Source organism: Emydura macquarii, unplaced genomic scaffold (genome assembly GCF_026122565.2).
Source record: "Emydura macquarii macquarii isolate MOO-44397 ecotype Brisbane River unplaced genomic scaffold, CSIRO-AGI_Emac_v2 contig_691, whole genome shotgun sequence".
Lineage (NCBI taxonomy): Eukaryota > Metazoa > Chordata > Testudines > Chelidae > Emydura > Emydura macquarii.
Window position 1 is genome coordinate 12,707,771 of NW_027130828.1, and position 20,809 is coordinate 12,728,579.

Genomic DNA, 20,809 nt, shown 5'->3' on the forward strand with positions numbered 1-20,809 from the left:
AACTGCATCCAGACTGGGAAGGGGGGATGTTGCACCACTTTAACTACACAAGTGGCATAACTTGGGTATGTGGACAAGGCCTAAGGTCCGTGGAGTAGGGACTGTGTCTCCCATTTGTCTATAAAGTGCCATGCACACCTGTATAATGAGGACACCGCATGGGCAGCTAGCTTGGGAAGGAAAGGGGAATTAAAAACAACAGCTATGTACTAGAGGTGAGTTGATCTGGAATCCTAGGTCTAAACTCCCTGGAATAATCTTGCATAAATTCAGATCTGACCTTTGCATCAACCCCCTTTTCTCTTGCTCTGTGATGGGCCAAACACCCCAGACTTGGATGGACGGTGATTCCAGATCGGAACTTCACGGCTCCTGCCTATCCTTAAACTGTACATTTTAAAAACTCTATTAGACTAAACAAAGGAGCTGGAGGACAGGATAATTGGCCCCTTATCAGAGCGTGAGTACTGAGGATAAAATGGAACCAGCTTCTCCCAGTGAGCCTTGAAAGATTAAACTGTTTCACTGGAAAGTGATGAAGGGTAAGGTGGAGTGGGGATGTATGGGAGAACACTCCTACTTGTGCTGTCTCCCCACTACCCCTTCAGGATGTGTCGTCCCTTACTCTAGGTGTTAGGCTGGTCAATTGCACAAAGCACCCACTAGTACCTGGGATTAGGGGCAAGGATGACTTTAATCTTTGTATTTTTTGCAATGATTTCCTGCCAGTGCAGGGAATGGGACTCGTAAGAAAAGACCATAGGTGACACAGCAAAACAGGGCTTTACTGTTTTCACAAGGTTTGAAGGGATTTTTATTTATTTGTTGTTTTAGCTTTCCAGACCACAATCTCCCTCTTCTCTGCAGGTAGGAATAAAGGAAACAAAAGCTTGTAATCACAGGAGCTGTCAGAGATCTGAGGATCAAAGCCAGTTCCTAGCTTTCTGGAATAGGAGTGGATGTAGGTTGGGTATAGGAACAATTGGGCAAGTCATGCAATGAGAAAAAGCAAGTTCCAGTGAAAGCAGAAATGCTACCTGGGTTTTTCCAATGATTCCAGTGCAAGAGAAAGGCTGTATCTCCTCCAACAGCCTAACATATAGAGCTCTGTGCTTTCAGAATAGGCAAGACCTAGAGTGGCTCAATACCAGCCTAGCAACTTTCCAGATCTCTAGTGTGGTTTACCACACTGAGAGCTCACTCTGTCCAGTGTAGCAGGCAGGAGACTAAAAAATCTCATGACTCAGATTTTGCAGTGGGTTGTATTAAAAGGTATGTTAGCGGCTACTTTGGAGAACAAGTGAACATCTTGACTACATTACAATCTCAGACAAACTTAAAGGAGCTAAAAGCGGTGACTTGGTCTGCGGTGATTGGATGTGATGGTAGAGTTGAAGGATAGTCTCCAGGTGCTAGGAGGGTTAGAGGAAACTATTAAGTTTCTTCCCTCCTGTGATCCTAAATCTGGGCACAAAAATCAGTAACTGTTCCCTTCATTTTGTTGCAGTGTGTCACTTTTGCCTAATGGTAACAATGATGCAAAAAGCATTTGGTTCTGCAATAACGGCATTTCCTGAGTTTTCCTCCATCCACTCATGAGGACTGTGGTGAGACTGGGTTTGACAATCAGAACATGTCAAGACTGGGCTGAATAAGATGATAGTCAGCCATAGACAGTAGCAACTAGGGATGGGAAGGGAAAAAGATTTGGTGACTTCTTCACTACAAATTTTTACTGAGTTTGTAACATGGTTGATTTTATACACAACAGAGTTAACATATGAGCCCAGTTGCTCAAAGGGAATTAGAAACATAAATACCTTTCAGGATCTGGGCCATGGTTCCTAAACTGTGGGTGGTACCATGTTTGACCCTGCTTGTGAATCAGGTTGTGACAATTCTCAGACTGCAGCCAGCTTTAAAATGCTGCTTCTGCTGTGTAGGTGGGATTGCCCATCTACGTAACTGTGTCAGCCAACCTCCTGCCTCCCAGGTCTCTGTCTGGGAGACCAGGCCAAAACACATTGCATCATGGAGAAAAATGCCTAGCTATTGGAGCCAAGGTGAGGCTCTGTGGGTTAGCTGCCTACATTTCCCCAGAATGCTCTGGGATCTGTAGAGTGGAAGATATGGGCAGGTTGATACACCCTCCTGCAGGGATAAATGATGGTGTGTGGATGTACTGAACTGCATCACCTGTAATCAGGTCAGAGCCTGCGTCAGCCCAGTATGATACTCTCTGGACTGTAGATGGGGCCTAACTTTGTAACTTTTCTCTTGCACTCTCAATGCTGACCTTAAAACTCGTACAACACAGAAACCTCTGTTGTCCTTTCCACTCAAGAGTTTCTGAAGGGAGACCAAGCAGAGTGCTGCCCGCTCAGCTGTGCAGTTCTAGGAGAGTGAGGGGGGAATGGGGCAGAAGAGGGGTGTAGTGGAGAGACGAAAGCAAAGATCATACTCTACCTTATGTCCCATTTCCCCTAAAGGTCCGGCTGGCCCCTGTGGTCCCTGGGGTCCCTGCAAGACAGACACACAGGGTTCTTTCATGCAGCCATTGTCAATTCTGAAGAGCCATCCGCTCCCTAGTGCCCTCCCACATCCCATGAGAGCTACACAGCATGGGAGAGGAGGTCAAAGAGATGAAAGGACCAGAAATGGGCAGCTCAAAGAGCTTGAACAGTAGCAAGCAAAGGGTCAGAACACCTTCCCTGTCTCTAGGGGAGGCTGCTGTGTTTGAGCTGAAGTGATTACAGTTGGCAATTTAGTGTGCATGATTAATTCCCTTTTCTAACCCACCCTGACACAGCCTGGGCCCAGCTCCACTCCTACACTGGCAGAGCCTGGATCAAATACCTTCTTCAGTCACAACAGCCTTGCCTGGTCCATCACGGATCACAGCCCCCTTCCGTTCCACCCGTCTGACCTGACCCATCCTTCAACCCCCCACCCTAGAGGGAGTCAGAATTGGACTCTCTTTCTGCCATTTCCTCATGGTTCCCAATTGACTCCCTCCACCCCTCCCAGTAACATAGCCTGATCCAGTCCATCCTCGCAGACACAGACCAGGCTGGGATATCCTTTAACAGGCTCAGGAGTGTTTAACCATGTCCTTTCTGAGAAGCCTAATGTGGAACCTCCTTCATTCCTAAGGCAGTCAGCTCCTCCACCTTTCCTTGAAAGCGTCTAGCCTAATAATTTTCATCATTACAATTGCACCTACAACCCCCAGATCAGGGTCGTATTATGCTATGTGCTATAGCTAGACATTCCTTCTCTGATGAGCTTACGTCTAAGTAGCATAGAAAAGAAAAGGTGAAAAGAGAAAAGGTGGCAGAAAGGCAGTATTATCATCACCACTTTACAGCTTGGGAACTGAAGTGCAGAGAGTCGATGTGACTTGCCCAGGTTCACCCAGGGAGTCTGTCATGGATTAAGGCTCTGAACCCAGGTTTCCTGAGTCCCAGTCCAGTGCCTTGACCACAAAACCCATCCTTCCTTTCCAATGCCTCCTCCAAACCTCCATTCTGACCTCTTTCTTCCACCTTCCCTGCCAGACTCTCTCTTGGTTTCTCCTTCAATTCTCTGTCAGAGTCAAGCCCGGTCTCTTTTCTAACTTTCCCATCTTTAATCTGATCCAGGACCCCTCTCCCCCCGCCCCAGAACCCAGATTTGCCCCTCATTCCATCCTCCCCGCCAGAGTCAAGTCTAGCCTCTATTCTACACTCTTGCTGCTGAATCTCATCAAGTGCCTCCCTTCTGCCTCTACATGGTCTGATCTTGCCCTTCCTCCAACATTCCTGGGTCCTCTTTAATCCTATACAAGTGCCTCCCTGACCAAGATGGACTCAGCAGGGAAGGAGGAGATGGGAATGGAGGAGTGTGGAGGGAGCCAGACTCAGAAAGAAATGAGGGGGGGAGAAAGAGACAGATGGATGAAGAGGGAATGAGAAGACACTTGCCAGGTCGCCTGGAGCCCCTTTGGCTCCTTGGGATCCAGAAGGTCCTTGGATACCCTAGGATAACAAAAACCACCAAGGTCAGCTCTGTCCCATCACAACCTTTCACACCTCCCAGCATGTCACTTTCACCTCGTAAACACTTTATAAAAGAAACACAAAGATGGCCCTGAGGCTGAACTGAGAGACACTGTCCAGGTTTCTCCTTCTGGAGCAGGAATCAAACAACTTGAAACTTTCATTAAAACATAGGTTATAAAATGAAAGGCGGCAGCTGGCACTTACGGGGAAGCCACGTGGTCCTGGTTCCCCAGTCTCTCCCATCTGTCCCTGTAAACAGAGGGTTACAGTAATTAGAGGTTGGGAATGTGCTGAAATGCCCTGTTGCTTTGGCCAGGAAGGTTGATCAAAGCCGTATTTTACTGGGAGCCATGCACGCGTGAGTATACATACATGTAGTGTTTGGTACAGTGCCAGCTTGGCACCCAGCACCAGCTCTCACAGCGGACGTACCTGCTGCCCATCGGGCCCCAGTTTGCCTGGCTCCCCCTGAAGACCCTGTTAATGAAAGAGAAAGACACATTGGTAACAGCATGAGCTGTGCAAAGGAGATTCCTTACTGGCTAGTTTCTCCTTACGCCCCAGCCTTCTTGCTCTTGGAATCCACCAAAGAACGGTTCTGGGGTCAGTTGTTTGCTTCCAGTTCCCTGTCAGCATTTAAAAGGGCTAGCTAGTGCCAAGCACCTTACAGTCCCTCACCCATGGGGGAACAATCCCATCCTCTGAGGATTTTGGAGCAGAGTGGTTGCCTGGTCATCCCAAAAGACTCAGAACTCCCCAATTACTGGGTTCAAAATGCAGGCATTTCTGCATCCAACTCTCTCTCACTGTGGGTGGGGAAGGCATTAGCCACATACTATTAGGTAGGCAAGGTGGCATTTGGACTCCCCCCACAGGCGCTGCATGCTGTTTACAGGATGGCAGCATGCTGTGTGCTAAGCATTCAGGGGCCGAGGCAGGGGAAGGGCCTCAATAGCACAAAAACTGCCCACTCAGGTAAGAGCCAGCAGCACAATCTTTATTTCCTTTTCTAATTGCTGCTCTGCCTGAGAAGGGAGCCCCTGAGCTAGAGACTAGGAGGATGTGGATGCAGGAGAAGTATCATGAAGGTAGAAGAAAGGAGGCATGAGAGAGAACTGAAACGTCAGCCGGTATTTCAGGGCTCATCAGTCGGACTAGCCTCCTGTTGTGCTGGGTGAGCCTCCATATTCCAAAATGAAACACCCAGACTGGGAGCTGCTCTACCATCCACCCCTCTCTTTCTCAGCAGCCTTGCCTCAAAAGAAAGTTCTTTGTTAGCATCTGGCTTGGAAACTCTCTTAACCAGACTTAATGAGGGGCAGGTCTAGTCCAGGAGGCCATGTGCCAGACCCCCTTTGCACCAGGAGGCAGGAGGGATTTCTACTCCATGAACATCTCTGTTCTGCTCATAAAGGCGGTGACCACCACATATCTTTGACCTGCTCTGTGAGTGGGCAGTGGAAATTTGCAGTCAGAATCCTTAAGGGAGCAGTGATGGGAAGGCCAGATCTACACACAAGTTTTGTACTGGTCTCACTTCTTCACTCGGGGTGGGCTTTTTTGTTACCAATATAGTTAAATTAGCATAACCCCTAGTGTAGGCTCAGTTATGCGGGTTTAATGCTGGTATAGTTTTTTCCCTTTCCCGTATGGGAATAAGCTATTTTGGTATAAGCACCTATATGCAGCAACAGCAGTGTCCATGCTGGGCGTGGGAGGGATGCAACTGCTGTAGTTAAAGTGGTACAACTTTATGTGTAAACAGGACTTGAGCTACCTTATAGCCCCCCTTCACTTTAACTGAACAGCTGGGACCTTTATCATACCCATCTTTTAAATGGTATTTCTACCCAAAAGAATGACTTCTGGCTGAGTTTAGACAGCATTCTTCCCTGGGATCCCCACCCCTCTCCCCAAATGGAAAGGCTTTTGGGAGACTAGGGAATAAACATTTCCACTGGCAGGCTGAGGAGCCTGTGTGAGCAAAGCCTCGTGGCCGGGAACCTGACCCAGGGAAGCTAGGTGGCTGCATGTTGGGGGGACGGCTGTTGCCATACAAAATCATGCCGATTGCTTTGAAGAAGCCTTGGTATGAGTGAATGTTGGTTTTTGGCAGCTGGGCTCTGCCACCAGCCTGGGGCGCTGCTCTCTGCTCTGCACAGAGGAATGATGGCTGAGCTGACTGGCGCTGGCTTGTACTCTCTGCTGCTGGAGATGGAGCTATTAAACACGACTACTGTATCACTGCCCTGAGGACACAGCAGGCACCATGAAGGGCTAGAGGCTGCGAGGAGGCAGTGGCAGCAGGAGACACCCTGGTTCTTTCCAGGGCCTAGCGGGGAGCCTCATAACATGCCTGAGAGCAGACCTGTCAGAACTGGCACCCCTGTTGGAACTTACCTTAACACCTCGTGACCCTGGCTCCCCCAGTGGCCCCTCAGGACCTCTGGCACCCTGGGGGACAACAAACAAAAACCAAAAAAAGAGAGAGAGAGAGAGAGAATGAGAGGGAGAAGAGAGTGTTACATAGCAGAAGTGAACAGCAGGTGTCCCCCTTGTGCTGATAATGCTGGGTTGGGGGGGGGAGGGGGGGAGAGTGAGGGGGTGGATCCCAGCTTCCACTGTGTAGCCTTGCCTCTCCCACTCCTCAGTGCACATTTTGCATGCTCAAGGGGCTGAGCTCTTGGGCTCACTCCAAAAACCAAACAGCTACGCTTCTTCCACCCGTCTCCCATCTGATCCATCCTCCCTGCTATCATCCTGAGTAGCTACGGTAACATACCAGAGGGGATAGGTGGAGAGGTCCTGCCTGAGAGTGGGGGTAGTGATTACTCCGTCCATAGCCATATTTAATTCTCCTCTTGCTCTGACCCTTGGAATGCTGGCACTTTCCAACCAGACGAATGCTTAGGAAGGTGGGTACATGCAGCAAGGTTGTGGTCCCCAAGGGATTAAAGCTTGGGGCTTGCTAGGCTGTTTCTAACATTTGTCTTGGCGTCAAGGTTCGTCTTCTGTGATAGGGCTCTTCACTGCATGATTCATCCTACTGCACGTATGGTAGAAAGCTCACCCGAAAGTAAAGCAACAGCAATCCTAGCTTCAGAAGTACTGAAGCCCCTTTGAAGAGTTCTTCCTTTAGACACAAGTTTTGCTGAGATGGGTGTATCAGATGATTCCCAGGAACTCAATGGAGCCACTTTTTAGTTTTGTTCTCTCCCCACCCCGGCCTATTTATTTCATTTTTCACCATGTATCAGGGCAGTGCATTGATGATATTTTTATTTCTGTCTAGCCAACCTTAACCCCAAAATGAGAGCCAGAGGAGAAAGACATGCCAGAGGTCAGGAACTGCTTCATTTTCAGACCTTAATGATGATGGTGATCTTGCTGGCACAGACCCTGAAATCTGAATTTATTGACATCGTGGCTCTTCTTTCTGAAAAGGCAAGCTCTCCCATTTTCCCCTACACAATACACTTTTAACTCTTTGCATACCACTCCCTAGTATTCACATCCATGGCTATGTTGCTGTTAAAGTCAAGTCACCAAAGCTACAAGATGCACGTGAGCCCAAACAGGTGCATAAAGGCAGCTACTCATTTCACTTCCGCAGCAATGATGACCATAGATCTCCAATGGAACTGGATGTATTTAATAAAATGCTGTGGGGTAGCGTCTCATTAACTATAAGTCTTTTAGGCATTTTATTATAATTTACCTGCTGCTCAGGGAACAGAATGTGGCTATGAACATGACCAGGTATTCATGTATATATGAAATAGGTAGGGATGTGTAGCATGACCAGTTGTACATGTGTGGGCAGATGGCCAGTCATTTGTGCTTAAGTGTGTTTTTATTTAAACCTGTCAGGTCCAAGTGTACACAGGAACCTTTCAAAGTGTGCATACGTATGAGAAACAAGGCCAGGTGTGCGTGGAGGAATCCAGCCACATGCATCTACAGACATTCAACATCCGAGGATGCTGAACACGGTTAGCTGAGAACCTACACAACAGCATGCATGTGGCAGGAGTCCTCCTGGAAGTCATGCTCAAGACTAAAGAGATGTGTTTATTCTTCAGGGCTCTGGCAGGCAAGCTTCATTCAGAGGTATAGAGCATCATTCTTGAATAGTGGAAAATTACTGGAGTAGCACTGAAGCTGATCTCAGTGGAACTTCCCCCCACCCACATCACTATCGTAGTCCAAGAATAAGTTCTGTGACACTGACACAAAATAAGCAGAGGGGTGGCAGGCAGAAATAAAAATGGAATAAAAAGACAGATTGCGAGACTAATGTATGTCATGCCCACGAGGCCCTGATCTCTAGACACTACTGAAGTATAAATAATAAACACCAAAAAGCAGTGGTAGAATATTATGGTGAAAGGAATTCAGACACCAGGCCAAAGTGGAAATAGAGAAAGTAGGAGCCAATTTGCTTAATCAAGATGCAAGCTAAGAGCCAAATGTAATAACAGGGGCCAAAATGTTAGCAAAGCAACTACAGTGTGACAGCAGGAGAGAGATAGACTCACAAAGAGCGGCAGTGTACTAGCAGAAGATGTATAGGAAACAGAGCCAAATTATTACAGCAAACACTGTCAATATACAATAATGCAAAACTTCTACTGTGTTTGGCAAACTCAGTGCTGCTGAATAGACTAGAGACCAAATAACCAAGTGCCTACAGTGCCCGTAAGACCTAGCTCTAAAGAATAGTCAGTCTGCTCTCTAGGACAGACAGTCACTGTGCATCAAATGGGAACAGCACAACCAAGCCTGGGGTTGCATAGCTTGATGTGTTGATACAGCGTTATTAGGATTTAGTTAACCATAGCCTCAGTGCTTGCCATTTCTGCTTAAAAGTATGCCTGAGCCTCACTCGCAGAAGCCATATATATACAGTGGTACACATTGGACATTATGTCATGCCTCTCTTGGGAAGTAGTGAGGAATGAGAGTTTTATTAATCAATGCTCCATAACAAAACCCAAAGCCTGAAGAATAATGCTCTAAAACAGCAAGCCATTTAAAAACAAGGCTCCAGACAGGGCAAAACCAAAACATAGTTCCACTGCAAATGGGAGAGGCCAGAGGATAAGGAGAAAGCAGCCAGGCCAGCTCTGGGATTTTATTTTGTTGCCATTGTGTTGCCATTTGTTGGCTTTGCAGAAAACCAGGGAAATGAAGGTTGGTGTGAATGACTTGCTGTGAACCAGAGAGGATGGTCAGTGTTATAGGACAGCTGCAGTTCCAGCTAGTTGGGAATATTTGTTGTGACATGGTCAGGTTTGTGAACTTAGTTCTGTGTGCGTGTGTGTGTGTGCGCGTGTGCGCGTGCGCGTGTGTGTGGATTTACACAGGTGCGTGTGAAGTCTGAAAACAAAGGGATGTGGTTGTTTCTATAAGGCTCAGCCAGACGTATTCTTTGCTGGTAAGGACACAGCTAAATACACTTTCAATTTAAAATGATACCAGTGGGAAAGCTCATTGAAATTGCCCCATAACTATCTTAACCGTATAAGACAGTGAACCCTCTGCAGACGGCCAACCAATTTACATTGGCTACTGCACGCAACCGGAGAACAATGCACAGCTGGTGCCACCCTGAATCCAACAGCATAGGACACAAGGCTGCAGTGTGGAACGCCAGCATCACAACTGGACCAACCGCAGCAACATGTTTAAATTCCCAGCTGGAGGTGTAATTTTCACCTCGGGGAGATGTACGTGTGCACTCGCTCTGATTGAGCTAGCATGCTCAAAGTAGCAATGTAGCTGCTATGGCGCAAGTGGCAGGATGGGCTAGCTACCCCAAATACAAGTGTGCGGGGAACCCTAGGGACTTAGTTGGGTGGCTAGCCCATCCTACTGCCACACTGCTGTTTTTAGTGCGCTATCTTGGTCAAAGCTTGTAGCCATACATCTACCTAACCTGGAAATGATGCCTCCAGCTCAGTGTAGAGATGCTCTTAGAGGGGCAGCATGTAAGTCCATGAGTAGAAAGGCTCACCAAAGCCTCCCTGGGTGTAATGGCAAACCTTCTGTCACTGGAGTCCGGTTTTCCTCCCTTTTGCTTAGCCCGCCTTTGCTCTTTGAACTGATCTGGATCACGGAACAGTGCAGTATTTATACTTCACTTGGGGAAACAAGGGACAAACAGACAAGCAGTCAGGGAGTTTGTGCTTTAAGTCAAACTGTCCATGTCTGTGAACAGATTTTGCCTTCTCTGGGCTGCCTGGAAACAATAAGCCCCCTGTTATGCTGAGAATTCCCCTCCCCAAACTCCTGACTTCACACATCCATCCATCACTGTCCTGTCTGAATTCTCTGGAGAAACAAGCACAAACAAAGAAAAAATAACATCCTGAGGGAAATTAACCCCTTGGAACTGTGGAGGTGGTTGGATCCCAGACAGAGAGTCATGTTGCTTTGCTGAACGGAGGGGGACGGGTGTTGGAAAGAGAAGTTGCCACAGGGAAAGAAAGTAATGTTACTCAGTTTGGATGGGAGATCATAGACACTCAGACCTACAGAGGGGCAGGCTCTGCTCTGCTCTGCTCTGAGGAGAGGAGATGATCACAGAAAGAGACAGCCAGGCAGATGGAGACATGTTTCTCACTTGGGAAGTTATTTGCAATTTATCACCATGATTCACTTCCAGGAATTACCCTTACCATGATAGGAGCATAGGAATTGCTGGGATGGATCAGACCCAAGATCCATCTAATTCAGTCTCAGAGGAAGGTGCAAGAACCTGCAGTAGCAAAAGTGGGATAATCTACTCCCCACCCCACATTAGGTCTCATCCTGATGTCTAATCGCTAGAGATTTCCCAGTAGCATAAGGTTTACTGTTCCTCCCAAATAGATCATCATTAATTATAAAAACTCTGGACATTTCTGTTATCCATATAAATGTCCAATCCTTCTTTGAGTCTTGCTAAATTTTTGGTCTCTGTGACAGGCTCAGCACTACACTCACAAAGTCTGAATGAGCTCCTTCTCTTCCTTGGACCATGATCTCACCTCTCTTCAAGTCCCTTTTCCCAGATAATCAGTGCAGAAATCAGTTAAAATAGATGGACTAGGGATCTAATCTATAGATGGCCAAAATGCCAGAGCGATCTCCAGCATCTTTGCTGTGCTGCAGAAAGACAATATTGTTTCCCTTACAAATCAATCAAAATGGAGACACAAACATTTTCCTCAGGCAGTGTCTGAGTTGAGGGTTGGCTTTTTCCTCATTGGGACCATTATTCTCTTTTCCTGGGGAAGTTTAAACCAGAAGAAGCAGGAAGCCACAAGTGAATCAGATCCCAGCGATGGTGGAGAGAGCCTGCCGTGACTATTTTTACACCTCTGGAAGCTACAAGTTCACACTGAAAATGGAGCAGTGAGAATTCTGCATCTCTTGGCAGCACAAAGTGATGGCCTGTCAGAACCCCTATCTGTAGCAAAGGAAATTAGATGACAAACCAGAAATTCTTCAAGGAAACTGAAAAAGAGTCTTAATGATGGAGAGCTACTCTGGAAACCTCAGTTCAGAGAAATTCCAAGGGTTACAGTCCTATCACTCAGCAACTCTGTTTGAAACCTGACACAGGCTCAGGAGACTGGATGGGAACCCTTTGGCACCCATCACAGCAGTTCCTTAAGTGGCCCAAAGAATAGTCATTGAGTGACATGAGGCACTCCCAGCACGAACCGGATGGGCTAACTTGGCTGAACTTCTGTGCTACCCTAATCCTCATCTCCATAAACCCTTTTAATCTAGAATCCAAGACGGATTAGAACTGGAACTGAGTTGGGCAAAGCATTTAGGCTACTCCCAAGGAGTTAATGTCAATGGCAGATACATTTGCTCATCCAGCTCTTCCATACAATTAAAAGACCAGTCTCTCCTGAGAGAAAAACTGGCCTCTCAAATCTCCTGTTGTAATTCTTCCCTCCCTCTACAGCCTTTTCCAGTCCCCCAGAACTGTACGTGCGGGAGTGGTCACAGAAATGGTTGGAGTCCCCTGCTAGCTCCAGCGTGCAAGCCTTCTCACAGCACTGCAGTTCAGGTGGTGATGCCTGGACTCCCAACAACACAGCCTGCCACTACTCGCTTGGCTGCAGCAGTGTTTGGAGTATCTTAGTTTCTTCCTAGCAGTGCTCTGTCATCAGCACCCCAGGAGTCTAGCAGGGCAATCGCCCACACAGCAGTCACCTGGTTAATCCGTCACTAAACATTTCATTACCATCTGACCTCAAGAAGGTGAAACTGCCCCTGCATTCAGGAATAGACCAGGAAAGCTCCATCTTGCCAGCCTCCAGGGCCAAAGCCCAGACTAAAGGTTTCCCTAATTCATCCTGACAGGAATTAGTTAAATCTTTGAAACTTCCTTTTACTGACAATGCCAGTTACAGACAAGTGAGGGAAACCCTGGAGTATCTCCAGAAAACTTGCATGCCAGCAAGCATTAATGAGCAGGGCCTACGTTACAATGCACAAGGCAGGTTGCATAGTTGTCTTCTGGGGGTTGTTTCCTACAGCAGTTAAGCTTTCATTTAGTGTACAGTACCAATCCTATTATGGTCACACCTAGACTTCGCCTCCCCAGCTGATAAACCCCTTTGTGCTAGATGCTGTACAAACAGTACAACCCCTGAAGAGCTCATAATTTAAATAGACAAGAGAGGAAAATAGGAAGGTAAAAGCAGAATTATCTCCATTTTCCAAAAATGAGGTATAGGAGACAGAGAGAATTATAGGCCTGACGCAAAACAGCACTTAAGAATGTACTTAACTTTAAGCATGTGATCAAGGTCACACAGGAAGTATGTGGCAGAGCTAGGAATTTAAGCCAGACCTCCTGAGTCCCACTCCACTGCATTAGCCACAAGGCCAACCTTCCTCTCTATTTAAAACAACAAATGATGCTTTCAGTCCTTTTGGTTATGTAAGCCCAGTGGTGGAAGGTGTGTTGGTGTGAACTGGAATCATAGCATGCATTTTAGTTTCACATGCTTGAGTGCAGAAGCAGGTGAAACATAGCTATTTTACCTGACGTTTGCTTTGTGGTCATGGATCACAGAGTGATATCCAATGTGCAGGGAGAGAGAGATGGGAAACCCACCCAGACCTGGACTGACTAAATGTTTGGGTAAAGCCCTGCAAAATACAACTGCTCAGCTGGTTTGACGCTAAATTCATAGTTCTAGTTAGATACATTTCTTGCTTTAATATCTCCTGGAGGCACCATGCAGACCTAAGAGTAGCCATAGGGTAGAAAGTCAATGGGATTTATGCCCTGTAGAGCCTGAGTCACTGAGAAAAACGTCACATCACTTAGGCACTTTTGAAAATGTTATCCATAATCCCATTCTGCACATATAATCATTAGTCCGTTGTAAACACAGGCTTCATGGCTTACCCTCCTTTGTGTTGATTTGCTACTGCTAATGTTGGCAAGCAAATAGCCTTAGGCAATATTACCTTCAGAGAGCTTCAGACCCAGACTAAATAAAGATACAATGCTGCTCATAAGAACTCAAAGCCCAGATGTGAACAGCCCTAGCTTCTGAATATTGAGGATGTTTGGATCCAAACTTTGCAACTCAGGCTTCTCTCTAGTCTGTATCAGTCAACAGAGCTATAGTGTAATGCCACCAGCACTCCAGATGAATAGAACTTAAACATCCAGCAACGTGTTTCAATAAGAGAGAGCTACATTTTTCTTTTTAAACTGAGATAAGGTGCAGACAATTTACATGCAGAGGGAGAGACCATCAAACTTTGATATACAACAAAGAGAGAGTCATACAAACATCGGGGTGATTCCTGCCTCTTATTCCATGTACTTAAATTTGTCTTGATCCTGGAGATATTTGGCAATGCACACATCTTCTGCATGGCTGCCGGATGGAAGCTTTAGGTGGTAGAATTCCAGGGGTGATGAATTGTGCCTCAGTGTGTTGGGTTTAAGTAGCTCTAAGAAACTTTGAATTTTAGTTTATCTGCTCTCCAGCCCCTGTACTCTCCAAATAGTAGAGACTAGCCTGGACCTTCTTTCCAAACAAATCAGCCAAGAAAAGTGTTGGGGAGATGGGCTCTTGAAGGAGGGAGCAGAGCTAGCTTCCAGCATCATGCTCCTGAAGTACAGCTATACATGCAAGGGGACCTCAGAAACCACAGGTTCCTCCTCAAAATCCAAAGCCTCTTTTCTCCTGTTCCAGTATTTCGAATTCAGCCAAATGAGAAGGAGCTGGATGTCTTGAGCAAGGTGATGGGAGTGGCATAAGAACCTGAACAGAATAGACCGTGAGCACGGTCTATGCCACTGGGAGAGTCAATGACCTCTGTCATTCAAACTGGACATGGACACACCTACCCACAGTCAAATGATTTATACACTCTGAGTCTTCAAGTATTAATCTGATATGTACTACTGATGTTAGAGACTCCCAACAGAAGCAGGGGTTCTCCAGTGGAATCCAGCACCAAGAAATTTTCAAAGAGAATTACACAAACATTCAGACATTAACAAGGAATAAGCCAATGCAGCTAAGATGCGCAACATGGGAGTTCAGATACTTCTTACTTTTACAGAGAAATTTAGGAGATTCCCCCGTCCTCCTTCAATCCTTGCTGCTGCCACCTCAAAGGCCTTAAAATGGTGTGACTGTCCTTTTCCCAAGGAAGGTTGAACATTCCATAGTTCAGCACTTTTAATGCTATTCTTTCACTCAACTGAAAAGTCATTGGAGAGCAATGCAAGATGCTTTTTTCTGCCTTCTCTTGGCCAGGTGCTCGCCCCTGAGAGCCCAGGAGAAAAGGAGTGATTTTAGGACCCAAGTGTAGATACCCCCATGTTGCAAATTACCAGGGTTTGATGAATTCCTGTGGTCACTGAGGTTGCAAGCTGCAGGGTTCACATGGTTAGACAGAGACTGGTCTGGTATCCAAGTATCAGTAAGACACAGCAAGGAGTTCTGAAGCATGCAGCATTTCTAGATATTTGCTGGTTTTAGCTATGTATTATGTAATGCAGGGGACTTGCTGACACTGGCCGGCATAGCTAGGAGGTGCAGATACACCCTGCAAGTTTTACCTCTGGACTTTTAAAGACTGCAGCTCTTTCCAGTTCTCTCTAGGCAGTACACAATGTATCTCTGAGTTAAAGGAGTAAAATCCCTGGCTTGATGACCCAGCTCCTTGGTTGGGAGAACAGGCCAGGATGAGGAGTTTGTCAGATGGATAAAGCCAGGCATACTCCTGCTGTTAGAATTTGATGAGCAGGAGCATGCTCTTGAATATATTGCATAGTTTCTGCTCTGATGATTTGTTAGCACTGCCACTGCCCTGGGGTTCCTGGGATGTGGCACTGATGGCATGAGAAGCGATGAAAAATAAACAATAGTCGCAGGTCCCACTTGATTTAATGTTTGTATTGATATTTCCAACATGGCTGACTGCTTACTTTTTAAGCTTGACAGGTGTCATTCTGCAAACTCTAGTCCTGGCAGGCCACAGACTTAAAGGCCCCGGTTAGGAAGATGATGTTTTGAGCAATATGAATTTGGAGAAAGAGAAGCTAGTTAAAAATGACAGATTTAACTCAGAGCCAATGTTTTCAAAGTGAGGTACCGAAGCAAAAGTGGCCTATTGTTCAGCGGTTCTGAACACCTGCAGCTCCCATTGACGTTGGCCGGGCACTCAGAATCTTGGCGTATCAAGTACTTTTATTTAGGTGCCTGACTTTGGAAATGTTGGCCTAGAGAGTTAGTTTAGATAAACAATTAATCATATTAGCCAAGTAGAAACAATACTAATCTCAACCATCAGATCTTTAGCTATATTATCCACTACCCTTCCTGCCAGTCAACACTTGCCTGCCTTCCAGTCAAAGAAATTCAACTCTGGAACCCTTCTGAATATTTCAGTGGAAAACCAGTCTTGCCTTGCTTTCTGATCTGGAGTGAGGAGTGAAGGGAGGAGTAGCTAGCTATTCCAGCCTTCCTAAAAATTAGACCCCGATTCCTCTAAACACTTAATTGTAAGCATGTGCTTTACCCCCATTGATCTAACTTTTAGCATGTGTGTAAATGCTATACTTTATAAACAAGGATTTAAATACATTTTAAAATTCAGCATGTGCTTATGTGTTTTTCTGAACTGGGGCCTTAAAGAAGAGAAGAGAGAAAAATTGCATTTGTGGAGGCCTATACAATATCAATTTGATGGCTAAAAGTAAACTGGAGGGAACAATATTCTGCTCTCATAATAATGAGAGGAAAGTTATGATTTTTAAAGGCTCTCTTTTTTACAATCAATTTTTTTATGTCGACAGCACAATAGCTATAACAACTTAAATACAGATCCCCAAAGTCTCCATTGTTCTTTACAATCCAAACCATATTTGCTACTTATGTTGTCTTCAAAAGTGCAATTATTTTAACGAGGTATCCAAACATGGATCAGCGCAATCCACAAACATCTGGCAGAGAGTTGCATTAATGTTTCCATTCTGAACTGAATTACGTCTCTGCCGTGAATTGTAATATGGAGCATGCTGTGAAGGGCAGCGTCTGAAACTGCATTTAGGGGGAATTATTTCCCAGACCTCAAAAACTAAAAGAAACCAAGAGCATGAATAGCGAGGAAACTAAGCAAATAAAGAAAATTAGGCAGTCGAGAGACAGAGGGAGGCATGTGCAAAGCAGAAAACTTCCAAGACAAGAGAGCTGTTAGAACAAGCAGCCCTTCTGGTAAAGTCCTATAGAATGACAATCTTTCAGAATCTCATTTATTTAATCTCTATCAAATTTTTTAGGTTTTGTCCATAAGAGAAATATAACAATCCATATGTTATGAGAGAACTTGTTTGAAAGAAAGGATCAGTGAAGAGTGTGAGTAGTTAAGTTAGCTGCAGAGCACCAGCAGACACTGGCTCCAAATGCAACACCTTAATAATCTGACATCTAGCTAATACAGAAGTACTAATAGCATGGGGCTGTACTAGAGATCAAGACATTAACACAGCTTCTTCACTTGACTTTGGCTCCCTATCTCCCTCCACGTTCAGCACTCCCTGGTCTTTCAGCAGGGCGGTGCTGTCATTGTTAGTCCTTGGTACTTTGATATGGCTCGAAGTCTGGGCTTCCTCAGGCATGAGTGAAATTCCTGAATGCAGAAATGTAAAGGAGAAAACAACTGGTCCGGGGGCTGCTGGGTTTGACATCTGGAGAGGAAATATGGCCCAATTATGCCAAATGAAATTTCTATAACATATGGTACATCATTCTGGGAAGGGAGAGAGCTAGAGGCAGTGCACTTACAGAAGTCAGCTGGCTTCCTGTTGTATCGCACCGGAGAGATGGATACTCTCCTGCTTTCTCCTGGTCTAGCTCCAGCATGGTGGCCTCTAGCACCACTAGAGTTAGTTTCACCTTTAAAAACAGGTCATCCCCCTTAATGAGAGTAATTGTTTCCTGCCCTGGGTCTTTCTACCAAGACAATAATTTAACATATTAACGCTGACACTTGGGCCTGAAGAAAAGGGTCTCATCCACTCCATAGCTTGTCCTCTTTTAAAACCAGAATCCATTCTAGAATCCAGTTCTTCCTCCACTGCAGGAAAAAGCTCCCACTGGACATTTTAAACAGTAAACAAACCATTAGCCACTCTAGTTCCACATGGTTAAAAAATGGTGTTTTACTCTGTAAGATGATAAATATCCCATTAATCAGCTCTGACAGTGTCAGGGCAGCAGAGAAGCTAAAAGCTGCTGGTTTGATCTCCCAGCAGGCTGATTCATCTAGTCCAGCTAGAACGTAAGAACCACAAGGAGATCCCGTGTGAGTCTGAGTCTTATGCAAACAAGGAGCCAAGTTGCACAGTTGCACACAGCTGGCTGCTGAAAGCACTGACTTGGCTCCATGGAATGGGGTTGGCGTTCCAGAATTGGAAGCTGAGAGAGAGAGGCAGGCACTTGGATTCCTTTTCTGCCCTTACATGGATCAGGGCACTGAAGATTTACACCCCAGTGAGACTGTTTGATGTTCTCCAATGAATTCTGTGGAGCCAGGGTGGGGCTCATTCACAAGTCATTGTTCATTCAGATCTGCTCTGTAGCCTTACGTTGAGGTAATTCCCAGATTGATTCAAAACTTTCTTTGGAATCCATGTCTTCAGTTCCTCATTAGTCATGCTCACGGATACGCTGACCAATTCCGTTAATTCACGCCGTGTAACACAGACTCCTCAGCTCCCAAGAGAACTCCTCAGAGAGGAGGCGTGCAGGAATTACAAGACTAGGGCTTCCCTCAGTGCAAGGCCAATGGAAAAGGAAGCTGATTTTTTCAGCCAAAGACAAAAAAATTAAACACCGTGACAGACATATCTTCTGGGGTGAAACATTATTTGATGTCTTCATAGCAGTGCTTTTAAAACTTAAAACAATTCAAGGTGACATAACCCCATGGTTATAAAACTTTCTAATCAGGTCATCCCATTTCATTCTACCCCATCCCAGCTGTCTGCAGAACAGATTAGCTATGGTATAGGGAAATGTATACGAGCACTCACTGTTCAACATTCTCCAAGCAGGAGTTGCTATGGAGAATAGCACAGAAGTGTGCGTGTGTGTGTGGGAGGAGAGGGGTTAGAATTTAGGGTTATTCCAGACCTAGCCTCTGAAATATATGAAAAACATTTTAAGATCCTTGGGAGCATGGCCCTACAGTGATGTGATGTATTATGTTCTTGGAGTCCTCAACAAAAACCATGTCCATTCACTCACCACTAATGCTTTGGAAACATCAGCTGGATAAGGAAAATCAATCTAAACCAGAGTTGCCTATCATCCAACATGAGCAGGAAGAGCAAGTGATAATTTCATAACTGGCATATCGAACTTGCAGACATATTTATGCTACGTAATATATAGTTCTGCTAGTACAAGTGATTCTATTTAATATCGTGAGCCATCCCCAACTCCCAGGGTACTACTATGCAAAGCCTCAATAGGAATTCATGTTTCCATTTGTATTGGGGTAGTATGTAAAGGCCCCGATCAGAATTGGGTCCCCACTGTGCTAGGTGCTGTACAAGCACATGGGAAGACATAGTCCCAGCCCCAAAGAGCTCACATTTTAATTAGAGCATTACTCCAAATATGTTTTCCTCACATCGCTGCAGAACCTAGCTAGCTAACACATATAAACCAAGTGAGACACAATGGAAGGCATCTGAAAAGCGTGAGATGCACTTGCTTTATTGATTCTGCATGAGTCTCTATTTTTCAGCTTCGCTGGTGCTCTGTACTTTAGTAATATTTTGTGGCAACTAACTTTATGGCTGGAGTTAAGTGCCTGCAGTCATGACAGCATGCTGGGACAATCTTTAATATCATCCTTCAGTTAACTCACTACACATCGCCCCTCTTAGCTCTTCTTCCTCCCCAAGAAAATGAAGACAGCGTCTCTGGTCTTTTAACTATACTCTTCATCCCTTGCCAAAATCTCACGTTGCTGGACAGTGCACCCACCACCTTCACCAGTGGTGTCCATCATCCATATGTGGCACCGTAGCTAGCAGGAAAACATGATGAGCGCATTTTAGGTTCTTGGCTTCCTCAGAAACTCCATGCCAAGATGCTGCTCTCTAGGCTAACAGAACCCTTTATATTTTACCTGCATTCACCTTTTCTTTAAGAAACCTATTTCACTGACATAACAGCAGCTTTCTCCTCTATCTTCAGAAGCGCACCATCAAGAGCAACCACCCACCATCTTGACACCATCTGCAGCCCTTAGTTGTCTTTATTCCAAGGAACAGCCACTTAAATTTCTCTGTCAAAAGGTCATAGAGGCGAGTTGTAAGAATTGTTACTAAGTTACTAACTGCTTACCTGACGGCCTTTTGCTCCTCTTATACCTGGGGGTCCACGGACTCCTGCAGGTCCCTACAACAAGAAAAATATTTTAGAGGAAACGAACTGAAGATAAATTAAAAACACACAGGAACCAAACAGGAAAAGGGTGGCTAATGAGTGAGAAGATGCATCATAATTACATACTTGCTTAGGCACTTCAGCTGCAGATTTTGACAGAAAAGGTTGGCCCATTGAGCTCTGTCAAAGACATCACCACATCTTCAAGTTTTTTAGTGCCACCAGATCCTGTCTAGAATTGAGGCTTTCTGAACATACCAATGATCTTTCAATTATAAACTCTTCAGGGCAGGGACCCTAGCTAAGATTTTCAAACTTGGGAGTTTAAAATCAGGCACCTAAATCCATAATTAGGCCCTTAAATAAGCAGCCTTGATTTAAAGTGGTGCTGAACCTCCACCATTCCCACCAAAGACAGCTAGAGTTGCTGTTGCTCAGCATCTCTGAAAAATCAGACCTGTTATTTTGAAGTCTAAGTATGGATTCAGATGACTGCAAGTTAAAAAAATTTGGCCAGCTACAGCTGGTGTGTCTTTAGCGTGCCTATTGCATTGTTGATGATGTTTGAATAATCATCATCAAAGACCGATATTAACTCCCCTAGACTATCAGGACTTTGAGGTCATGCCAGTTTTCCTAGTATTTGGATTAAGGTCTCAGATTTTTGCCCATGACCTTGACACCTCAAGTCACTAATGTTCATACAGGAACTAGACAAGAAAATTAAAAAACCTTTTTTGGTAAATCTATTAGAACGGTATCATTTTAATTAATTTACAAAGATGAATTCAATTAATACAGATAATTTAAAAAATGTATTAAAATTTG

At 45.3% G+C, this 20,809-nt stretch overlaps 1 protein-coding gene across 1 annotated transcript in view; it reads right to left on the reverse strand.

Moving 5' to 3' along the window:
- LOC137148917 (collagen alpha-1(XXVII) chain-like) overlaps positions 1-20,809 on the reverse strand; it is a 226,174-nt gene that overhangs the window by 60,417 nt on the left and 144,948 nt on the right. Inside the window, exons 29-34 of the mRNA XM_067542144.1 lie at positions 19,940-19,993; positions 6,441-6,494; positions 4,473-4,517; positions 4,245-4,289; positions 3,963-4,016; positions 2,467-2,520 (exon numbers count right to left, since the gene is read on the reverse strand). Of these exons, the coding sequence (XP_067398245.1) occupies positions 2,467-2,520; positions 3,963-4,016; positions 4,245-4,289; positions 4,473-4,517; positions 6,441-6,494; positions 19,940-19,993 (306 nt within the window). The remainder of the gene's footprint in view (positions 1-2,466; positions 2,521-3,962; positions 4,017-4,244; positions 4,290-4,472; positions 4,518-6,440; positions 6,495-19,939; positions 19,994-20,809) is intronic.